Source organism: Gracilinanus agilis, chromosome 2, assembly GCF_016433145.1.
Source record: "Gracilinanus agilis isolate LMUSP501 chromosome 2, AgileGrace, whole genome shotgun sequence".
Classification (NCBI taxonomy): domain Eukaryota; kingdom Metazoa; phylum Chordata; class Mammalia; order Didelphimorphia; family Didelphidae; genus Gracilinanus; species Gracilinanus agilis.
This window is the reverse complement of record NC_058131.1, coordinates 213,030,954-213,051,709: the sequence shown is the minus strand read 5'-3', so window position 1 is coordinate 213,051,709 and position 20,756 is coordinate 213,030,954. Positions and strand designations below refer to the sequence as shown.

Below are 20,756 nucleotides of genomic sequence, written 5' to 3'. Positions count from 1 at the left end.
TAGCAGAACCTGTCAGAGGCAGGACTCCGAGAGTGCAGCCTCCAAGGACGCAGGGTCACCTCCAGGGGCCAAAGAGGCTCCAGGAGGGGGCTTTCACGCCTGCATTTTCCCTGTTCACATCAGCCCTGGCTCCTGCTAAGCAGCTTGCCTCCTTGACTGCTGTGTTGATTAAAACTGGACAGAGAAAGAGCTGACAAGAAAAGTCATTGTTTTATTTCAATTAATATCTCTTGGCATTAGGCAGATATTAAATAACACTGGAATGCATAAGATTGATCGACATAGGGACAGTGCAAGGGACAAGGGAGGAGCAATGTTTACAAACAACGGGTGAGCAGAGTAATGGCCCCTCATGGGATGGTGACCCCTGGATGCCACATGCCCCGGGGGAACTCTGATGGACAAATGCAAGCTTCGGATCATTCCTTTTATTTCATGATTTTAATACAGGACACGCTGGACCAACCAACAGTAAAAATGAACCTTGAACAAAATATGTGCATTCAGGTATTAGACAGTGGAATATCCACAGTAACGGCTATACATGCATTTCTTCTGAAAGACAGCGAGTTGCGGATGCATAAATACCACAAAACAATCAGCATTGGGTTAATCACAGGCCAATAAGGGAGAGAAAGCTGGAAAAGCTATCAGATGCATTAAATAGGTGACCTTATCATGAAACTGTACTTTACCATATATATATATATATAATTTATATGTTAAAAGAAAGTGAAGACCATCATCGGATAAGTGCAAGCCATTTTTTTTCCCCAACAACAACAACAAAAAGAATAAAATCATGCACAGGAAAGGGTTCATTCTGTCTGCTTTTAGCTCCCAACTCTTCAAACAGTCATTTTTGAAGCAAAATAAATTAGCTAACCTTGGCTCTATTTTATAAAGTCCTCTCTTGGCTCTTCTCGTGGTTATTAGGGTGTATTCATACAAATTCCCTAAGCAAAGGGAGTTACCCCCCACCCCCAGGGCCTAAGCCCCCTTGTTGTCTTCATGAAACATATCTCAAAGTGATACTAGGGCTCTGTAAAGGAATCAGGATGACAGAAGGAACAAACAAAAAATAAATCTGGATGGCCGAAGGACTTTGGTCCTGGCGTGGATGATGGGGGAGTTGCGGCTGGCCATGCTGCTGCATGGAAGGAAACCATTGGACCGAGGGACCTTATCCGAGAACAGCAGAGGAATGGTTTGAGAAGGCATTCATTTCTGTAAGCAAAGCTGGAATGACAAGCCAGTGGTTCTTTGCAACTGTCCAGATGTGGGTGGAGTTAGAACTGACTTGCACTGCTTGGGTCACACTGTAACAACCGGACAATGGAAGGATCACTCTTGGCACCTTTAATGAATTCTTCCAGGGACAGTTTGCCTGAAGGGGAACAAAAGAAGAACAACCAAAAAAAAAAAAAGAAAAGAAAAAAGGAAAAAAAGAAAAAAAGGGAAAGAAATCAAACAAAAGAGAAACAGGATACCAACCTCTGATCAAATATCCTGCTTCAAAGAAGGCATTTATCCTCCCCAAGGCTGATAAGCTCACTTTTCAAAACTAATCTTTTGGCTTCCAGAAATAGAGAATATGATACTCTCTATTTAAAAGAATTTTTTTTTCATTACTTAATTTTTTCAAGATGAAGTACCATTGTAAACAGTATGAAGACACTGTAAGAATTTGCTCTATTTCTCAAAATTTCAAGATAATGGTAACTAAAATAAAACAAAACAGTGTACTCAAACTGGAGAAAGCAGTACTCAGAAGGAGAATAATCTGAAGTAGTTTCTCACTGATTGGAACTTTTATAGTGAATGATAGTTGCCTCTGGAATGGGTGATGCCTATTTTCCTGCCTTGGCTTCCACCACTAAGCCATGGAATCAGAGAATGAAAGAACTGGAAGAAACTTTCAAGATCACATATTCCAACTTCTTCATTTTATATTTTGGGATAATTAAAGTTCAGAAAGGGGAAGCAACTAATAAATTTCAGTGGTTCCAGAGGGGAAGCTAGATGGCTCAGAGGATAGAGATCTAAATCTGGAGATGGGAGGCCCTGGGTTCAATTCTATCCTCAGACATTTCTTAGCTGTATGACCCTGGGCAAGTCCCTTAACCCTAATCGCTTATCCCTTACCACTCTTTTTGCCTTTGAATCAATATGTAACATTGATTCTAAGATAGAAGGCAAGGGTTAAAAAAAATATTTCAGTGGTTCCCCATCATCTCCAGGACTAAATGGAAAATCTGTTTGGCTTTTAAAGCCTTTCATACTCTGGTCCTTTCTATTTTTCTAGTCTTTCTACACTTTACTCCCACCTACCGACTCTGAAATGCAGGGACACTGGTATTCTTGCTATTCCTCACACAAGACACTTTATCTCCCAAATCTGTGGATTTTCACTGGCTGTTCCCCAAACTTGGAATTCTGTCCCTACTCATCTTTATTTCCTGGCTTCTCTGGCTTCCTTCAGGTGCAAGCTAAAATCCCATCTTCTTCAAGAGGCCTTTTCTGATCTCTCCTTAATGCTGGTTCTTCCTTCTGAGATTATCTTCCACCTACTATATCTATAGATCTATCTATATATGGCTATACATAGTATAAAAATATAGATCTATACATTTATCTCTATATGTCTCTATACCTATATCTATATAGATAAGACTATATATCTATAATTATAGATCTCTCTATATAGATATATATGCATGTATATACATATGTATACATACACATATCTTTATATATTATGTCTCTTTATAAATATATAAAATATGTGAAAAATTAAAATATATACATGTATATAAAGAGATATATGTGTATATACATATATGTATATAGATCTATAGGTAGCTATCTCTATCTTGAATGTACATATGTGTTTGCATGTTATCTCCTCCAATGTAATGTGAACTCCTTGAGGTCAGACTTTTTGTGCTTTTCTTTGTATCCCTGTTGTTTGGTATATAGCTCTCTCTCTCTCTCTCTCTTAAACTCTACCTTCCATTTTAGAATCAATACTGTATTTTGGTTCCGAGGTAGAAGAGTGGTAAGGACTAGGCAATGGGGGTTAAGTGACTTGCCCAGGGTCACACAGCAAGGAAGTATCTACCTAGCTGTCATGGCTGGCACATAGCTCTTAATGAGTGCTTCTTGACTAACAGATTGGTGACAGAATTGAAAAATATTAGAACTGAGATTCAAAGCCAGGTCCCTTTGATTCCAAGTGGATCTCCCAGCTCTTGCTAACAGCCTCTTGCTAGTCATTACTACCTCATCATCATCATCACCATCATCATCACTGACATTATCATCATCAGAGAGGAAAAGACTAACTTCTTTGGATAATGTATCCTAATGCCTAGAAGTCTGTTAAGTTGGGAAATCTTCCTCTTAAATTTACTCTTTTGAGAGTAATATCTTCTTCATTTATTATTCTGCCCCTGATAAACATAGGGACCAGACTGGTCACAAGCAACACTTAAAAGATCATAGAATTGATAGTTGAAAAAAGCCTGAAAGACCATACAGTAGCAGAAGCAAAAATAGTAGACCTTTAAGACTTGCAAAGTGCTTTAAATTTTGGGTCTCATTTGCGTCTCAAAGGAGAGAGAGGTCTATCTACTACTCACTTCTTTGTGTGCCCAAGGTCAGTTAGGTAGGAAGTAGGACCCAGGATTTCAGCCCAACTCCTCTGCTTCCAAGTCCAGAACCCCTTCTGTTCTGGTATACTTAAGAGTCAAAATTCCCAGAGCAGAATATCCATACTAGTCTAGAATGTTAGAGCTGGCAGGAACCTCTGGGGTCATTGAGTGTCCCCTCACTCCCATTTTCCAGATGGGGAAATTAAGGGCCAGAAAGGTCAAGTGATTCCTTCAAGGTCTCAGAACTAGTGAACAGTAGATCTGGGATTAGAAACCAAGGTCAATGCTATTCTTATTAACCCATCCTCAAACACTACCTCTGTCCCCTCTCTAGACTAAACAAACAACGTCCATTTCCTTTGCCAAGAATTTATCTGGGAAGGGAGGAAATTCTGCCTGATTCAACATCTGCTCCCCTCAGGCTATACAGTATCACCTAGGATGCAAGGAATAGGTCATCTCTGGCCCTGTATTTATGTAATTGTCAGGTGCCTTCTCTAAAGACAAGCACATTACTGGCTAGGCTTCTTTTCCTTTTGCCTGACAATTAGGTGTTATTATGGCTTTTCACGGGTCCCCTCTGTCACTTCATTCCTGTGCTCTCGAGAACTAGGGTTACTGTCCTGGTCAGTAGACACTCATATGTAGGCGTGATGTCACTTGAGGGCCAGAGATGGGACTGGAATTCAGTGACTGAGCTTCCTTCCTATCTTTTTAGCTGTCTGCTTAGCCCATTGTGCCTGGATGCTTCCCCAAATGCCAAGGATCATGACAGATGATAATAAAATCTCATGACCCGGGGGTCTGGGCAGTGCCCAGACCAAGTGGCCCTTGTAAACAAGACCCAAAGAATTGGTTAGTTAAGGCTTCACTGTAGGCACTATCTCTATTGTTTCCTCGGGAGGGTAGGAAAGGATGGGTGGCTGAAAAGCAGGTCTAACTCTCCCTGATGACCTGGGCACATAAACTCGGAGGGTCATCAGGAACATCAACTGACCAGTGACCCAGGTCAGAGCCATTTGTTTTCCAGGAAAGGGTTTAAAAAGGGGAAGGCTGGGCACTTTTACAAATAGCCCATCTTTTTAGCAGTCAGACAGGCCTTTTTCTATCAGCACATACTCAAGTTACCTTTTACTTTAAATCAAAGTTAGAGAATCTTAGAATGTCAGAGCCCATGCCTCCTCTTCCCCAATGAAGTGAACCTCCTGCTCAGACCTCAAATGATCCTTTGTTTTGTAGCTCTCTAATGTATTTTTCATGAGACAGCTGGTGGCCCAGGGGATGAAGTCCCAGCCCTGGAATCAGTAAGACTTGAGTTTGCCTATTAGCTGTGTGGCCCTGAGGAAGTCACTTCACTTCTGTTTGCCTCAGTTTTCTTAACTGTAAAATGAGGAAAATAACAGTGCCTTCCTTGCAGGGTCGTTGAGAGGGTCAAATGAGATAATATTCATAAAATGCCCAGCATACATAGTACCTGGCACACAGTTGGTGATATGTAAATGCTTATTTCCTGCCTGTCTTTTTTCTCCCTGTTCATCATGCAACCCAGTTATGTGACTCTTGTTCTGTGCCTTAGCCCCCTGCCTACTAGGTTCAGAGTACTAAGATGCTAAGAACTGTAGCAAAACAACATTGGAAGTGAAGGATCCAGGTTTGAGATCACTTCCTTTCCCTGCGCCTTGGGTTCCCATCTCTAAAACCAGACCGGTAAACTAGATGCTCTCCAAGGTCCTTTCTAAACTCTAAACATCATATAGCCTGAAACATCCCGCCTCCCTCAGTGCCCAGTGCAGCGGCACTGAATAAATATTTATTCTTAATTGAAAGGTCCCAATGGGCCATCTGGTCCAACCCTCTCATTTTTCAAATGAGGAAACTAGTGCATCGAGGTAATGACTTATCCAAGGTACTGAGGAACATCCCTTTGGGATGCTCCTTAGAATGAAAGGACCACTATTAGACCTTGGAGCTTTCTTTAGCGGGAAGTCGGTAGGTTATTGTTTATATTTAAAAAACTGTACAGAATATCATCTTAATAGCTTCAGGAAAAGATCAAGAAAGGAACTTCCTTCCAACTAAAATGTCTCAAAACAGAATGGCCTGAGTTGGGAAACAGAAAATGTGATAAAGGGCAAAAAGCAATTAGTTTGGAGTCAGAAGACCTGTATTAAAATCTCAGCTTCACTGCTTACTACCTATGTGTATCATTGGATGAGTCATTCAGTTTCTTCATTTGTAAAATGGCAGGGCAGTGAGTCTCTAGCAGGGATTCTTAACCATTTTTGTGTATTATGGATTTTTTCTGGCAGTCTGAAGCTCAGGGGCTCCCTTCTCACAATAATGTTAAAGTACATAAAATAAAACATGAGATTGCAAAGGAAACCCAATTGTGCTGAAATATAGCTTTCTATGTATTATTAATTCTTAATTAACATTAGTTATTAATCAAAATAATAGAGATATTACTAAAATAAAATCATGTAATATCTTATTATACTAAGTATCCATTCCAAGAAAGAAGAGCAGTAAGGGCTAGGCGACTGGGATTATGTGACTTGTCCAAAGTCACCTAATTAGGAAATGTTGAAGGCCAGAGTTGAACCACGCCTTCCATCTCCAGACCCGGCTCTCTATCCACTGAGCCACCTGGCTTCCCCTATTTATTTATTATTTTAAAAAACAAATTCATGAACTTCAGGTCGAGAACCACCGGGACTAGATGATTCTAAGGCCCCAACCAGTTTAAAGTCCATTGGAACACTCTGATGATGCATGGTGAAAGGAAGGATTGGGAAGCAAAAATCTATGACTGAGAAATTTTCCCAACATCCTAATCATTGGACCACTTATATTATAGATTCTGGAGTAATTAGCTGCCACCAGAGCCTTGGGTCAACATTTTGCAACTCCCAAATCCTGGAGTTCTCCGAGCAGAGGCTGAATGGTTGCTTGCTAGGCTGGGGGAGAGGTGACTTTTTCTCAGCAACAGGTAGGACTAAGCGACCTCCGAGATCCCTTCCAGGCCTGAGACTCTGAAATAAAGAAGCCCCTCTCTCTTGACCCTGATAAAGAAGAGGCACCTGGCAGCAAGGAGGGAGGAGGAAGTAGATACTAGTCAGGGTCCTCTGGATCCCATTCTCTCAGTCTTTCCTAAGCTCACAGGGAACGGACTCCTCTGAGTCCTGAGAAGGAAGTTCTGAGCCCCAGAGGATAAATTAGAATGTGGAACACATTGTTCAAATCCACCCAGTGCAGAGCATGCCATGTGTATTTAAAGCTGGGCAGGATGACTGAAGGTGTTTATTAGGGAATAGTGGGGCTCAGTCAACATGATTTCAGGATGGGAAAACAAGCAGCGATGGCTGCAGGGGACAGCTCGATGCGGAAAATTACTAAGTTGCCCAGGTTTCAACTGAGCATAGGAAAAGGTGTTTTTAATCAGCCCCAAAGGTAACTTCAGGCACAGGCCTGACTTTTTCTTCCATTACTGCATGTTTTTCTACTGCCTGCAGATGATTCAGTTACTGTAAACTCCCACCCACTCCTGGCCCCCACTCAAGGGGTTTGCCTTTAGGTTGGAGGATTGGGGAAGGGGGTGGAGGGTGGGAAATCAGTGGTATGGATGGATGCATTTGAGTTTCTAACAATACCCATAGCCTACCATCATTGTTCGTGTCCATCTGCCGGAAAATTTTGTCTGTTCGCTTCTCAGGAGTGGACTCATCTTCAGGCATTTTCATTACCGAGGATACCATTTTGTAAATGGCCTGGAGGAATATAAAGAAGAAGGGGTTTTTAAGAGGCTCTGGGAAGCTCCGGCAGGACAAAAGGTCCAAGCTCACTACCCAGTGTGTAAATATAGCACACAGCCAGATGACTGGATGAGTTGGGACCTTTTGGAGCCTTCCTCAGATAGGAAAACAGAAAAGCTAGCTAAGCTCTGCCATCTTGTCTAATAACTCCCCTCCCACCCATACCACTCCAGCGATGCATGGTGAAAGGAAAGAATGGGAAGCAAAACTGTGATTGAGAAATTTTCCCAACGTTCTAATCATTGGACCATTTATATTACAGACTCTGGTGCAACTAGCTGCCACCAGAGCCTTGGGTTAACATTAACTAACTCCTTCCTTCTCAGGTCACTAACGTTATAGCAGGGGTTTCGTTTAGTTTTGTTTTTCAATCTGACAACATGGGGAATAGTTCCCTTGTATCTGTTTGTTAGAATATGGATACATTTTAAATCAATATCTTTTTAAAAAATCAAGTTACATTACACGCATAAACTATAAAGGAACAATTTACAAATAGATTTACATGAACCAGTACACTAAGAGAATAAAATGGCTACAAAAATGGCCAACTAGTTGAGAGCAAGGACTCCTCACTGTGAGGAATGGGACAAGCCTCCAATATTAAGAATGATTAGGGTTTTCATAGCAGAGTACAAGCAAATTTGAGGATCACTAAAATCCTCCTAAGAGACATAGCTAAAGCTTAGAACAATCTTCCCTGTAACCTCACATAACACTTGATTTTGTACCTCTCCAATGCACTTGTCCAGTATTACTGGTATTTAGCTATCTTTATGCACCGTATCTGCCTTCTAGATGGTAAGCTCCATGGGGCAGGGACAATGTTTTATCCACTTAGTATGCTCCACCAGGGCTTAGCAGAGAGCTCTGTACACAGTAGGGACTTAGCAATTTTTTTTTCTTTTGTAAAAGAAGAATCACAGTATGTTTATGTATAATTATGTACATCATGACAAACATAGTACAAGAAAAACCATTAGAAGATACTCATCAGATTGTCAGGTCTTGGGATCTTAATGCTGATAGAACAGTGTGAAAGCTGAATGAATTCCCACTTGAGTGAAATCTAGTTTTTCCTACTCACCTAGAGTCAGAGCCAACAGACTCACTGGTTGGCAGTGACAACTGAGTCTTTTGCTGATAGAAATGTCCATTTGAAAATGGGTCAGTTTTTACATATGAGCTAGGCTGTAACATTCAGTTTCCCATCTTTTGTTTGTCTCCATGCAAGAATAAGATAGGTGGCAACGGAAACAAATAGCTTAAAATAAAGATGCTTCAAAATTGGCTTCTCTGCATGGTAAACGCAACCTAGTTGAGGAAGTGGGAGATCTGGTTAGCCATTGATCTGGACTGGAGGATATGGTACGAAAATGCCCTTTCAGTGGTAATACCTCACCTATCCGGGAGATGCAGTGGGAAGTGGTAGCCTACTATGGTCTATGATTCCTTCCCTAATGATTTTCTTGGCTCTGAATATGTTCCTGTAGGCCAGATCTCTCATCTCAACCCTTTACATGCACAGAAGAGAGATGAGTTCATGAAGGGAACCGGATCTTGCCTGGAATCCAGAAGCTAAGATTTCTAAACTTAATTGTATTACCATCATAATCTATAAACTGTTTTGTTAACTATAAAGCAGTATGTAAACATCAATGACAAACTCCTCTCATTATTTCTCTTCTTCCTCTTCTTAAAGAAGGGGTCTACCATCTATATAGCATGTGAGCTGAAGGAGGTATGTAATTTATAGGACCTGGAGTAAGGTCTGCTACACCCAGGATTAGTCCTAAACAAAAATAGGAAATCAGAGAAGTTTGTCTTCGGCTCTTTCCTAGCTCTGCCATTAACTAGTGGGCTGACACTGGGCAGCTCGCTAATCATCAATTCTTAGTTTCCTTCTCTTCTAAAATGGGAAGAACGGATTATACAGCAGCAAAGGTCCTTCCTCAAGCTTTAATTCCTTCTCATCTTCCTGGTACCTAGGCGCCAAACACCCTCTGTCCTGTGCCTCCTTCTTGGATTTAGCTAGCTGACAATTTATCCCTGTGAAAGGAGTTAACAGACTGAGGCCAGATCTCAAACTATACTGCGAAGCAGTAATCATCAAAACAATCTGCTACTGGCTAAGAAATAGAATTGTGGCTCAGTGGAATAAATTAGGTAATCAACACACAGCAATTAATGATCACAGAAACCTAGTGTTCGAGAAACCCAAAGATCCAAGCTACTGGGGGAAGAACCAACCATTTCAGAGGAGTGAACAGATAACGAAATCAGCAGAAGTTAGTGATCGCTTGGTTTTCCTTACAGTGCCTTTCACATAGTAGGTCCTCAATATATATTAAATTATAGTTTCTGTATGATCCCTCCTAGGGGTCATTTCCTTTTAATTACCCTCCTTAGTCTTTCTCTCCCTTCTCAGGGTGTTGTTATGCATCCACTCAGGGGCTCAATCACCTCTTTGCCAAGCCCAAGGGTGGAGTGAATAAAGGAGGACTTGGCACACTTCCTCTGAAAGATTGCCAACGCCTGTCCTAAGGCAATGATTTTTCTCAGTGTTAGGGCTTGTTCCACCATACAACCAATCCATGTAGCCCCTGGGGCCAGCACAGAACCCTAGGGACAGTTTATGCTTATATAACGCTTTAGGGCTTATAGCCATTACTTTACTGGATCTTCCTAGCTCCATGAGGATATTGTGAAGATAAAGGTTGAGTACTATTGTACCCATTTTACAGATGGGGAAAGCTTAGGGTATACTGGAGACTTATTCAATGTTACAGAGCAAAATTGGCCAGTCCAGGCACTGCCTATTATACCACATTAGTTTTACTATAACCCTCTACTCAGATTTCAAGGGGACATCATCTAAGGTTATAGGACCTAGGACTAGGGAAGCAGATGAGACAGTTATTTGATATTGTTTCTTTGACACTAGCTGAGCAATTGAGCCAGTCACATTATTTTTTTTTTTTTTTTAAATCTGCTTCAGAATCAATACTAAGTAGCAGTTCCAAGGCAGAGAAGTGCCTAGGCAAATGGGGTTAAAGGACTTGCCCAGGGTTAGGAAGTATAAGAGGCCAGATTTGAACCAAGGACTTCCCATCTCCAGGCCTCTCTATCCATTTAGCTGTCTCCACATCAGCTTTTTTTTTTTTTTTAATTTATTTTTTTATTTTTTTTAAACCCTTAACTTCTGTGTATTGGCTTATAGGTTGAAGAGTGGTAAGGGTGGGCAATGGGGGTCAAGTGACTTGCTCAGGGTCACACAGCTGGGAAGTGTCTGAGGCCGGATTTGAACCTAGGACCTCCTGTCTCTAGGCCTGACTCTCAATCCACTGAGCTACCCAGCTGCCCCTCCATATCAGCTTTTTAGAGATTTAGTTTTCTCACCTGTAAAATGGGTATAATAAAATGGTTATACTCCTAATTGTCACAGGGACTTCAAAGGTTTTTGTGTAGTCTAAATAAAATGAAATGTAATATGCTTGGTAAATTTACATGCCAATATTGTTCTCAAGCTTCATGTATTTATTATAATTAAAATTATTACAGTATTCTCAGTTTTCATTAAACCAAATAATCCATCATGTAGCTGCTTCCATCACCCAAGTCTAGCTGAAGGGGAAGCAAAGAATTTGCCATGTCTCACGTAAGGCTTGCAGCACAAGTATTGCTTCATGGTTTCTCTGGGGCTGTCAGATCTCAGGGCACAAGGAACATTTAGAAGTGCAAGTCCCGCTCTCTGCCTCCAGGCATCATTACCATCATTACCATCACTCATCATCACGCTGTTTATATACTGCTTTATGATGACAGCTAAAGCCCTTCATTACATACAAATCACTTTACATATTATAATAACTCACATTTCTAAAAGCGTGTTGAACTTTACAAAGTGCTTTCACTAAAATAATCGAGGTAGGCACTATGAGCTTTGCTGAGGCTCTGAAAAGTTGGCCATAAAATGTTGTAGAACTGGCTTTGGAACTGGTAATCCTCAATCCCAAGGCCAGCCCTCTCTCTGTTATTCTCTAGTGGAAGCCAGGCCTGATGCTTGTAAATCTTTGCACAAATTTCGTCTGTGAATCTCTTTTAGCAACAGACCACGCTGATATCAGTCAAAATAATCCCATGTTTAAGGAATTTAAGGAAGAACCCTGAGGTCTAGTCCCAGTTCAGCCATTAATTGTTGTGTGACTTTGAGCGAGTCATCTTTCTGAGCCTGTACCTTCTCTAAAATGAAGAGGGAACTGGAAATCGAAGGGAGGGATGTCACTTATAATAGGCACAAAAAAATTAAGATAAAAATGAATTTAAAAAATTGTCCACAAATCGTATAGCCCTCCCCACCCCCAAATCATCACACCAGATGATCTCTCATGAGTCCTCACCTGTACAATTTCGAGCATCTCCCCACGACTTATATAGCCATTGCCATCAAGGTCATACATGCTAAATGCCCACTTCAGTTTCTGTTCCAGCTTTCCCCGAGAGGTGACGCTCAGAGCAATGATGAATTCCCTGAAGTCAATAGTCCCGTCGCCATTTGTGTCAAAGGTGCGGAAGACATGTTCTGCGAACTTCGATGCGTCACCATAGGGGAAGAAGTTGGCGTATATCTTTTTAAACTCATCGACAGTCAAGTGGCCGGTAGGACAGTCCTTTAGAAACCCTTTGTACCACTCCTGCAGCTCATGATCTGTGAATTCAGTGTTCTCCCGGAGATCCTGGAGCACCTCAGGACGGAGTTTGCTATTTTGCTTCCCCATTCTGTCCTCCTAGATAATGCAAAACCTGGAAAACAGGGAACCGTGTTCAATTGTCAGATGATACAGTACTTAATAAATGTTTGCCAATTTGACTTTAAAAAAGGAGTCATTCTAGGTAGTTAAGAAGAGAGCCAGGCTGTGGAAAAATTCAGCTCTTGAAAGGGAATTGCCCTTCACTCTTACCCTATACCTCTTTTTTAAAGGGAAAGATGAAGAGAAATGGAATTTCTTTCTCCTTCCTGCCTGTATTCCAAACTGTATTCAGTTTTTACAGGGTATTCACCTATCAACAATGGGATGGGATGGACTGGCTCAGAAACACAAACTATTCAAGTGAGAGTTTTCTCTCTGATAGATTCCCAACTTTTTTTTTTAAAGAGTCTTTCCTCTCCCTTTCCCTTGGTTAGTTACCAAGCTCTAAAGTCCATCTCAGCAATATCTTTCTTTTTAAAAGATAAATTTACACACACCTATTGGAATGGCTAAAATGATTAAAAAGGCAAAATGACAAATATTAGAGGAGATATGGAAAAATGGGGACAATAGTACACTGTTGGTGGAACTGTGAACTGATCCAACTGTTTTGGAGAGCAATCTGGAATTATGTATGATTAAAGAAGAGCTAGAAGACTAGAAGAGCTAGAAGAAGAGTGTCCATCCAGGGAACACAAAGTCTACTTTGGTCAGTATAGAGTATGTGAAAGGAAGCTGAAGAAAGTCAAGAAAGTCAGGTCAAAGACCCTCTTAGAGGGTTCAAGTCAGATTGTGGTGGGCTTTGAATGCCAAGTTATGATTTTATTGTTCCATCCTCAAGTCATAGCCTCATATACAGAAAAACTACAACAGAGACAAATATTTACAGATTCCCATTTCAGCACAGTACAATATACACAAAAATGTAATATAAACATCCAGTTTGATCAGTTTTGGCCAGACAAACCAGGGGGATCTAAGTCAATTAGAAAAGAATCAAGCATACTTTCATCTGGGCTTCAAATACCCATTTACCTATTAAAACCCAGGAACCCAAAAGCCAGTCCTAAACAAGCAGATGGCCAAAGAACTTGCCAATCTCTTATATTCTCATTTTTTCTACAGTCAATCCATTTATTTCTCCTTTGTCCAGCCCTTATCAATCTTCATCCAACTGCATGGCAAATTTTGGGCAAAAATAACACTAGCCGCTCCTCGTTAATGACATACAACAGGCTGAGCTCAAGAGATGGTGTGTTGCTATTAGCTGCTTCTGTGAAGGAGGCAACCACCAACACTTCAGCCCTTGGGTTACTCTTACTCCATCAGTTATTCAGTTATTTCTCCCTGTCCCAGTTTTGCTATTTAAACAAACACAGTTTCCCAGTTTGGGGCAATTTAGACTCAATGCTTCCAGAATCCCCTGGTATGCCAACTGTCCAATTGGTTCTGCTTGTCATTCTGGTGTGAGGAGGAAGAAAATGGGCCTGGAAGATAAAAGGCTGAGTGCTAGTCTCCACCTTGGAAAACTTTTCCAAGATTTTGGGTAAGTCACTTCCTTATTCTGGCCCTCAGTTTTCTTACCTATAAGAAGAGGTATTTGGAATAGATAATCTCTAAAGTACCTTGTGATTCTAACATTTATGAATCTATTCTAAAACATGAGAATTCAGGCAATTTCCACTGAGACCTATATGAGTGGGGTATCTTTTTATCCAACACATTTTAGAACATTCAAATAACGTGCCTAGTGGGTAGGAAAGAATTAAGAAGTATCCAATATTGGATAATCATGGTATCTATCCTTCTGATGTCTCATTGTGGGGTGAAAAGGATCCTGAGTTCTGAAGGCTATGCCAAAGGAGTACAGCTTTTGGCAAACCCTACAGAATGAAGAAGGTTTTGTGTACTGGTCCTAAGGTAGGCTGTATGTTTGTTATCCAAGTAAATTCATAGAGGCTCATTACTAGGTTTTCTGTAAGGTGATTAATTTTTCAGCAACTTTTGAAGAACACTTACTAAATTTTAGAGGGGCTGAGATCTGTTTTGGTAGAAGAAGCACCAAGAAAATAACAAAACTCTTAAGTGATTAAATATAAAGGTTTTGCTAAATGAGTCAAACTTTTCAGAATACTACAAAGGCTCATTAGAATCCAAGACAGTAAGAAAGATTTGTCTAGCCATTTGCATAGGAAAAACAAAGTGGATGAACAAGCTATTATTGTCTAGATCATGATATGTATGTCGCTGGAAAGTTCATCAAGTAAGCCCACCAATATGTGTATCCTGCACAAGAATTATAGATGCATTCCATCCACTTTCCTTTAAAAAAGAAAAGATTTTTGTCATTTTTTGCCTTTAAAAAATTTACTTTTTAAACCCTTACCTTTGTCTTAGTCTCAGTTCTAAGACAAGTGTGGCAAAGGTTAGGCAATCATTAAGTAACTTATATAACTGGGTCACACAGCTAGGAAGTGTCTGAATTCAGATTTGAATCCAGGATCTCCCATCCTTCCTGACCTTTCTGAAGCATTTAAAACTACTGAATATTCCCTCCTCCCTGGGTTTTCATCTCACTGCTTTCTCCTGGTTCTCCCCTCAGTCTAACTTCTCCATTTTAGTGTTCTTTGTTGGATCATCCTCTAAGCTCTGCCTCCTAAGGCTAGATTTACCGCAAGGCTCTGTCTTGGGCCCTCTTCACTGTAAACTCCTTTTCTAGCTATTATTATTATTATTATTATCAATGACAATGAAAATCATAATCATAATCAACTACACCAACTCTGACATTTTCTAAACTGTAAAACAGAAATGTGTTATTACTCTAAAAACTTAAGAGCCTCTATCAGTATTCCACAGTTTAGGACCTAACTCATAGGCTTGCTCTGCTTGTACTCCCTACTTCACAGAATTGCTGTTTTTGTTTTTTTTTTTAAAGAAGCCTTAAAACTGTAGAGACCTGCCAGTTCTTCAACTTTGAAAGGCTTAGTATTTCTAACAAATGCAATGCCCAAACATGGTTCTAAAGGCCTGCTGATGAAGCATGCTACCAACATCCTGCCAGAGAGGAGATGGGCTCAAGGTGAAGCAAAAGACATACATTTTTGGATACAGTCAGTTTGGGAATTTGTTTTGCTGGACTACGAACGTTTGTTAAAAAAAAGGTTTTGCTTTTGTTTTTTTCCAACATTGGGTGAATAGATAAGAAAGAAAATAAATGCTTGTTAATTTAAAAAAAAGTTAATTTAAAAAAAATGCCAGTTCTTGATGATAATCTTTTTGAGCTTAAGTTTTCTTATGGGCAAAAATAGGGATTAAAAAGACCTAGCCCAGGGCAGCTAGGTAGTCTGGTAGATAGAAAGCTAGGCCTGGAAAAAGGAGGTCCTGGGATCAATCTGGCCTCAGACACTTCCTATCTGTGTGAGCCAAGCCAAGTCACTTAATCCCCATTGCCTAGCCCATACCACTCTTCTGGCTGGTAACCGATACAGCATATCAACTCTAAGATCAAAGGTAAGGGTTTAAAAAAAAATCTGACCCACCTACCTCACAGGGTTGTTATAAGGGAAGGTGTTCTGTTACTCCTAAGGAGTACTACAGAAACAGAACCAATTTTCTTTCGTTTATAAAGGCAAGACCTCTTGGGAGAGTTTGAGTCGGTAGGCTAGAGCAGAAATCTCCACTATATAGTCTAAGCCTGTGTTAAACATCCCTCTGAGGGGCCCTACCCAGAATGCCCAGCTTTTTCACCAATGGAGCGCCATTTGTGAGACTTGCCCAGTGTTAAGAGCTTAGTTGTTCTTTTTATAATGCACTCATTCTGCTAGAAACCGAATCACTGCCCTGAATGCACAGATCAATTCGTTTTCAAAATGCATTTGTCAGGTTTCTTTTCTTACCCAGCGTGTTAAGAAGCCAGGGCTAGGCAGCTTCCTTTCCCCCAAACAAGATGTGTTTATGGAGAGAAAGGTGCCAGATTATTTAGAGTGCAAAGTAAGGTGCACAACTGCTGGAAAATAATAGGTTGAGTGGATTCTGTTCTACCCAGGGAGATTAATGTTCTTCTATCTACTTCCCATTAGTAGTCCACGTTGAAGAAATCATAAGATTATAGACACAAAGCATTTAGATTCAGGCTCTCAAAGTGCCTTTGCATTCTCTTTTCACAGTTGACTCTCCATCACTTGGCTAAAGAGAAGAAGCAGGAGGTACACAAAATTACTGAATCATTGTATTTTATAGCTGGAAGGAACTCTAGATCTCATCTAATAAAATCCTTTTATTTTACAGGGGCTGGGCAGCCAGGGGAGGGGAGCATTAGGGATCAGGGATGTAAAAAGACCACATAGTTTGCTAGACCTCTAACAACATGGTAGCATGGAAAGAATGCTGAATATGAAACCAGAGGATCCAGGTTCAAATCCTGTCTCTGACACTTACTACTTGTGTGACTTTGTTGGCAAGTAATTTCTCTCTGGCCCTTATACTTTCTATTCTGTAGAATGGGGGAGTTGGACTAGATAGTCTTTAGGGTCCCTTCTAGTTCTAAATTCGATGATTAAGGGCATCTGGGTGCCTCAGTGGATTGAGAGCCAGCCAGGCCTAGAGATAGAAGTTCTGGGTTCAAAACTAGCCTCACACATTTCCTAGCTATGTGGCCCTGGGCAAGTCACTTAACCCCCACTGCCTAGCCCTTACCACTCTTCTTAGAACCAATACACAATAGTGATTCTAAGATTCTAAGATTCTCAATACAAGGTTCCAAGAAGGAACTGTTGGAGTCTGATTATAGATCAAAGCACACTATACTTCTCTTTATTTCCTTCCTGAGTTATGTGTTGTGTATGGGGTATGTGTCTTCAGTTACGACATGGGGAATATGGAAATATGTTCTGCGTGACAGCACCGGTATAATCTATAATAGAGTATTTATCTCCTCAGGGATGGAGGGGAGGAAGAGAAGGAGAGAATCTGAATCTTGAAATGTCAGAAAATAATTGTCACAAATTGCTTCTACATGGAACTGAAAAAATAAAATTCAATAAAAAAGGAAAAAAAAAATCCCTGATCCTATAGCTTCAAAATCTAATGTTCTTACCCATATACAGAACTGTCTCTCAAGGAACTCATTTACTTGTCTGAACAGCAGTTTTTAACCACTCATGTACTCGTCTGTTTTTAGCTCTAGTCCCAAGCTAGGTGGAGAGAAGGCAATGGGGCCAGGATGGAGGGGTGCCTCAGACTGGCAGGTTAAGCAATTAAAACTTCATATCTGGCACCAAGAATGCCTTTGTCTGTAAAGATATTTCAAGGGTGGTTATAGCTAGTCTATTATTTTATGATGGCTCTTAAGAAAATTTTTTTTAAATATCTGATTTTAGGTTCTGTCCTTAAACATCTTCTCCCAGAGCATAAAAGACTGATCTAGTGAAAAGTACCGAATCTAGAATCAGATATCCTGGGTTTGAATCCAACTTCTACAAGGACCTGTGACTAAAGGCAACCCATTTCTCCTCTCAATCCTGATTCTGCTTGATCCTTATGCAATCTTAAAAAGTCAATCAACTTCTTCTGGATACTCTCTCCTGTTAGGTCTTTGTGACACTGTACTCTTTTGGGTCTGTCTTCTCATATGCCTCTAACCCCCTTCATCTAAGTCATACCCCAAGGCCCAGTCTTGGGTCTGCTTCTCTTCTTCTCCATAGTATTTTGCTTGGTGATTTCAACAACTCCCAGGGGTTCAATTATCTTCTCATGATTCCCAAGTCTACATATCTAGCCCTAATCTCTCTCCTGAGCTTCAATTTCACACAACAACTAACTTTCTCTTCGACATCTCCAACTGGATATCCCACAGATATCTCAAAGAGAACTCATTGTCTTCTAAACTCTTCTCTCTCCCTAGTTTGCCTATTATTGTTGAGGGCACCTCACCTCCTAGGCTTGAAACCGAGGTGTCCTGATCTGTTCCTCACTCGAACTTGCTCTACATAACCAATCTGTTGCCAATTCTTGTCTACTTTTTTCTACTTGTACAACATCTCTCCTACGTGTCCTTTTTTTTTTAGTCATAGAGGTGCCATCCTGATATAAGCCCTCATCTGCTCTGCACAGAGAATACTGCAATAGCCTGCCATTTGGCCCTTTTGACTCAACTGTCAATATGATTTTCCTGAAGTACGGGTCTGATCATTTCATTGTCCTACTTGATAAACTGCTATTGTTTGGTGTTCAGTATGTCTGACTCTTACTACCCTCATTTGGGTTTTTTTTTTTGACAAAGATGCTAGAGTGGTTTGCCATTTCCCTCTCCGGCTCATCTTACAGATGGGAAAACTGAGGCCAAGATGGCTAAGTGATGTACCCAAAGTCACACAACTAGTAAATGTCTGAGGTCGGATTTGAACTCTCAAAGATGAGTCTTTCTGACTTTAAACCCACCACTCTATTGACTGTGCTACTTAGCTAACCTGATAAACTCCAGTGGCTCTACATTACATCGATTATGTATATTTTTGTATAATAATTTTCTTGCAAGGTTTTTTGTTTTTCATAGTATTATAAGATGATTTTGAATTATTATCTTTAGGTAGGTTTTTGTTTCTGTAATAGTATAGTTAAAAGTGTGTTATTTTTGTAATTGGAAATGTATATAATTGAAACATCTGTAACTATAATGTGGCTTGCATTTTGCAATATTTTTTCTTATTTTCTTTCCTTAACTCTCCCTGTCCCTAAAAATTAGAATTATAGAATACGTTTAGGTTAAAAGATCTATTTGGGGAGAAAACATTTTCTCCTAAATTTTTCTCGGGGGGGGGGGAATGTTAGGATAAGAATTTAATTAGCTAATTAACTTAGTTAGAAGTAAGGATTTAGTCTAGAGAAAGAGTTTTGAATTTTACTTTGGCTCCTTTAAGCAAGGAAGAGCAGAATTGTCTATGGGTCACTTTAAGGAAGATAGGCATTGTGGGAAGGCAGTTAGAGAACTGTGCCACTCTCTTAAACTGACTGTCTTGAGAGGTGGCTGGTGACTTTTCTCTGGACACTATCTGTTAGCAGTTTCTGTTAAAAGTAGCTTTTGTAGGTTGGAAGAATATCTCTTAACATTTGTTTGGGTTTGAGAGCTTTCTCCCAGAGAGAGAGAAAAAAATCTTCCAGTAGAGGGCTCTGTTTGCTCTCACTGGAACAGTGGGAGTTCTGACTTCCTGCTGGGAGTCAGAGAAGCAATTTATTTCTAACTGTCATATAGAGTGTTACTTGAGACAACTTGTGATTTTTATAAACAATTTAAGGAGGTTAATAAAATTGAGGTTTATATATTAGAATAAGTTTAGACAGATAGAATTGGGTTTTAGATAGTTGAGTAGAGATTTAAGGAGGTTCACTCATGTGAACAAGAAACAGTCCCTTGCGGGACAGAGGGGCTTGGGGTTATATGTAGAAATCTTAGAATTAGGATAAGTTTTCCTGCTTTATCTCTACCTCCTTTATCCTGTACCTGCTTCTCCTGATAATGAATAATAAATAACATTAGATTAAGCTATATCCAGCAAACTTATCAACCGCCTTCAACCAGAGCTCCCCAATTGCGTTAGTCTATCAATTTCAACTGGCCATCAATATCAATATCTCAATAAGATCAAACTTATACTTAATAGATCCAAGAACAAACATATACTTTGGCTTTTAAAGACCTCCACAATGGACTTCTTCCTACATTTGCTATCTTTTTACTCTTTACTCCCTTCTATGTATTCTCTGATCAGTGACTTTGACCTCTCTTTTTGAACAGGATGCTCCATTTCCCTATTTCATGCCTTCTTACTGGCTGTCACCCATGCCTGGAAGACTTTCCTTCCAGATTCCTTCAAGACTCAGTAAAATTCAGCTTCTGCAAGGAGAACTTTCCAAGTGCCCCAAACTCCCACTTATGCTAGTGCCTTCTCTCTAAGAGTACCTTCTCCTTATACTGTATCTTCTATAGACAATTTTTTCCTCCTGCATATTGCCTCCACCATTAGAACAACCTGTTTTAATCTTTGTATCCTCAAAGCTTGGCATAGTAAGTCTTTAATAAATAAATGCTAGTTGATTAACTCAGATTCCATTTCCAAATGAATGAATGAATGAATGAAGCATTTATCATGTGCAAGGCACTGTGATAAGTCCTGGTAAAACAAATAGAAAATTAAGATAATCCCTGCTCTCCAGGAGTTCACGTTTTAATGAAGAGATAACACGTATGGAAGGTATCAGATGTACATCAAATGGAAAAGGTCTCATGGTCCTAAGGGTGCAGTGGCAAAGCAGATGGTAATGCCACTTCTTTATTATTACTTCCACTACTACAATCCTATCAGTTTCTCACCCTGAACCATTTGACAGTGCTAAGGGCTTTGTCAGCAAGATTTTTCTTTTCTGGGTCGTCAGTAGCTTTGGCTACAGCACCCATAGAAGCAGTTGCCAGGCAAACATATCCATGGAAGTTGCTACCCTAGACAATGGTTATGGAGGCTGGGTTAGAGTTAGTGTCATTG

General features: G+C 40.2%; 1 protein-coding gene across 2 annotated transcripts in view; it reads right to left on the bottom strand.

The window, feature by feature from the left end:
• Nucleotides 1-1,206: 1,206 nt before the first annotated feature.
• The window catches only part of HPCAL1 (hippocalcin like 1), a 205,580-nt gene continuing 186,030 nt past the window's right edge, over nt 1,207-20,756 (bottom strand). For both annotated transcript variants that reach the window (XM_044663633.1, XM_044663635.1), the window contains 3 exons: nt 11,866-12,268; nt 7,315-7,420; nt 1,207-1,387 (listed from right to left, as the gene is read on the bottom strand). In XM_044663633.1, coding sequence (XP_044519568.1) covers nt 1,290-1,387; nt 7,315-7,420; nt 11,866-12,243 — 582 coding nt within the window. In that variant the 5' untranslated portion in view covers nt 12,244-12,268 and the 3' untranslated portion in view covers nt 1,207-1,289. The remainder of the gene's footprint in view (nt 1,388-7,314; nt 7,421-11,865; nt 12,269-20,756) is intronic.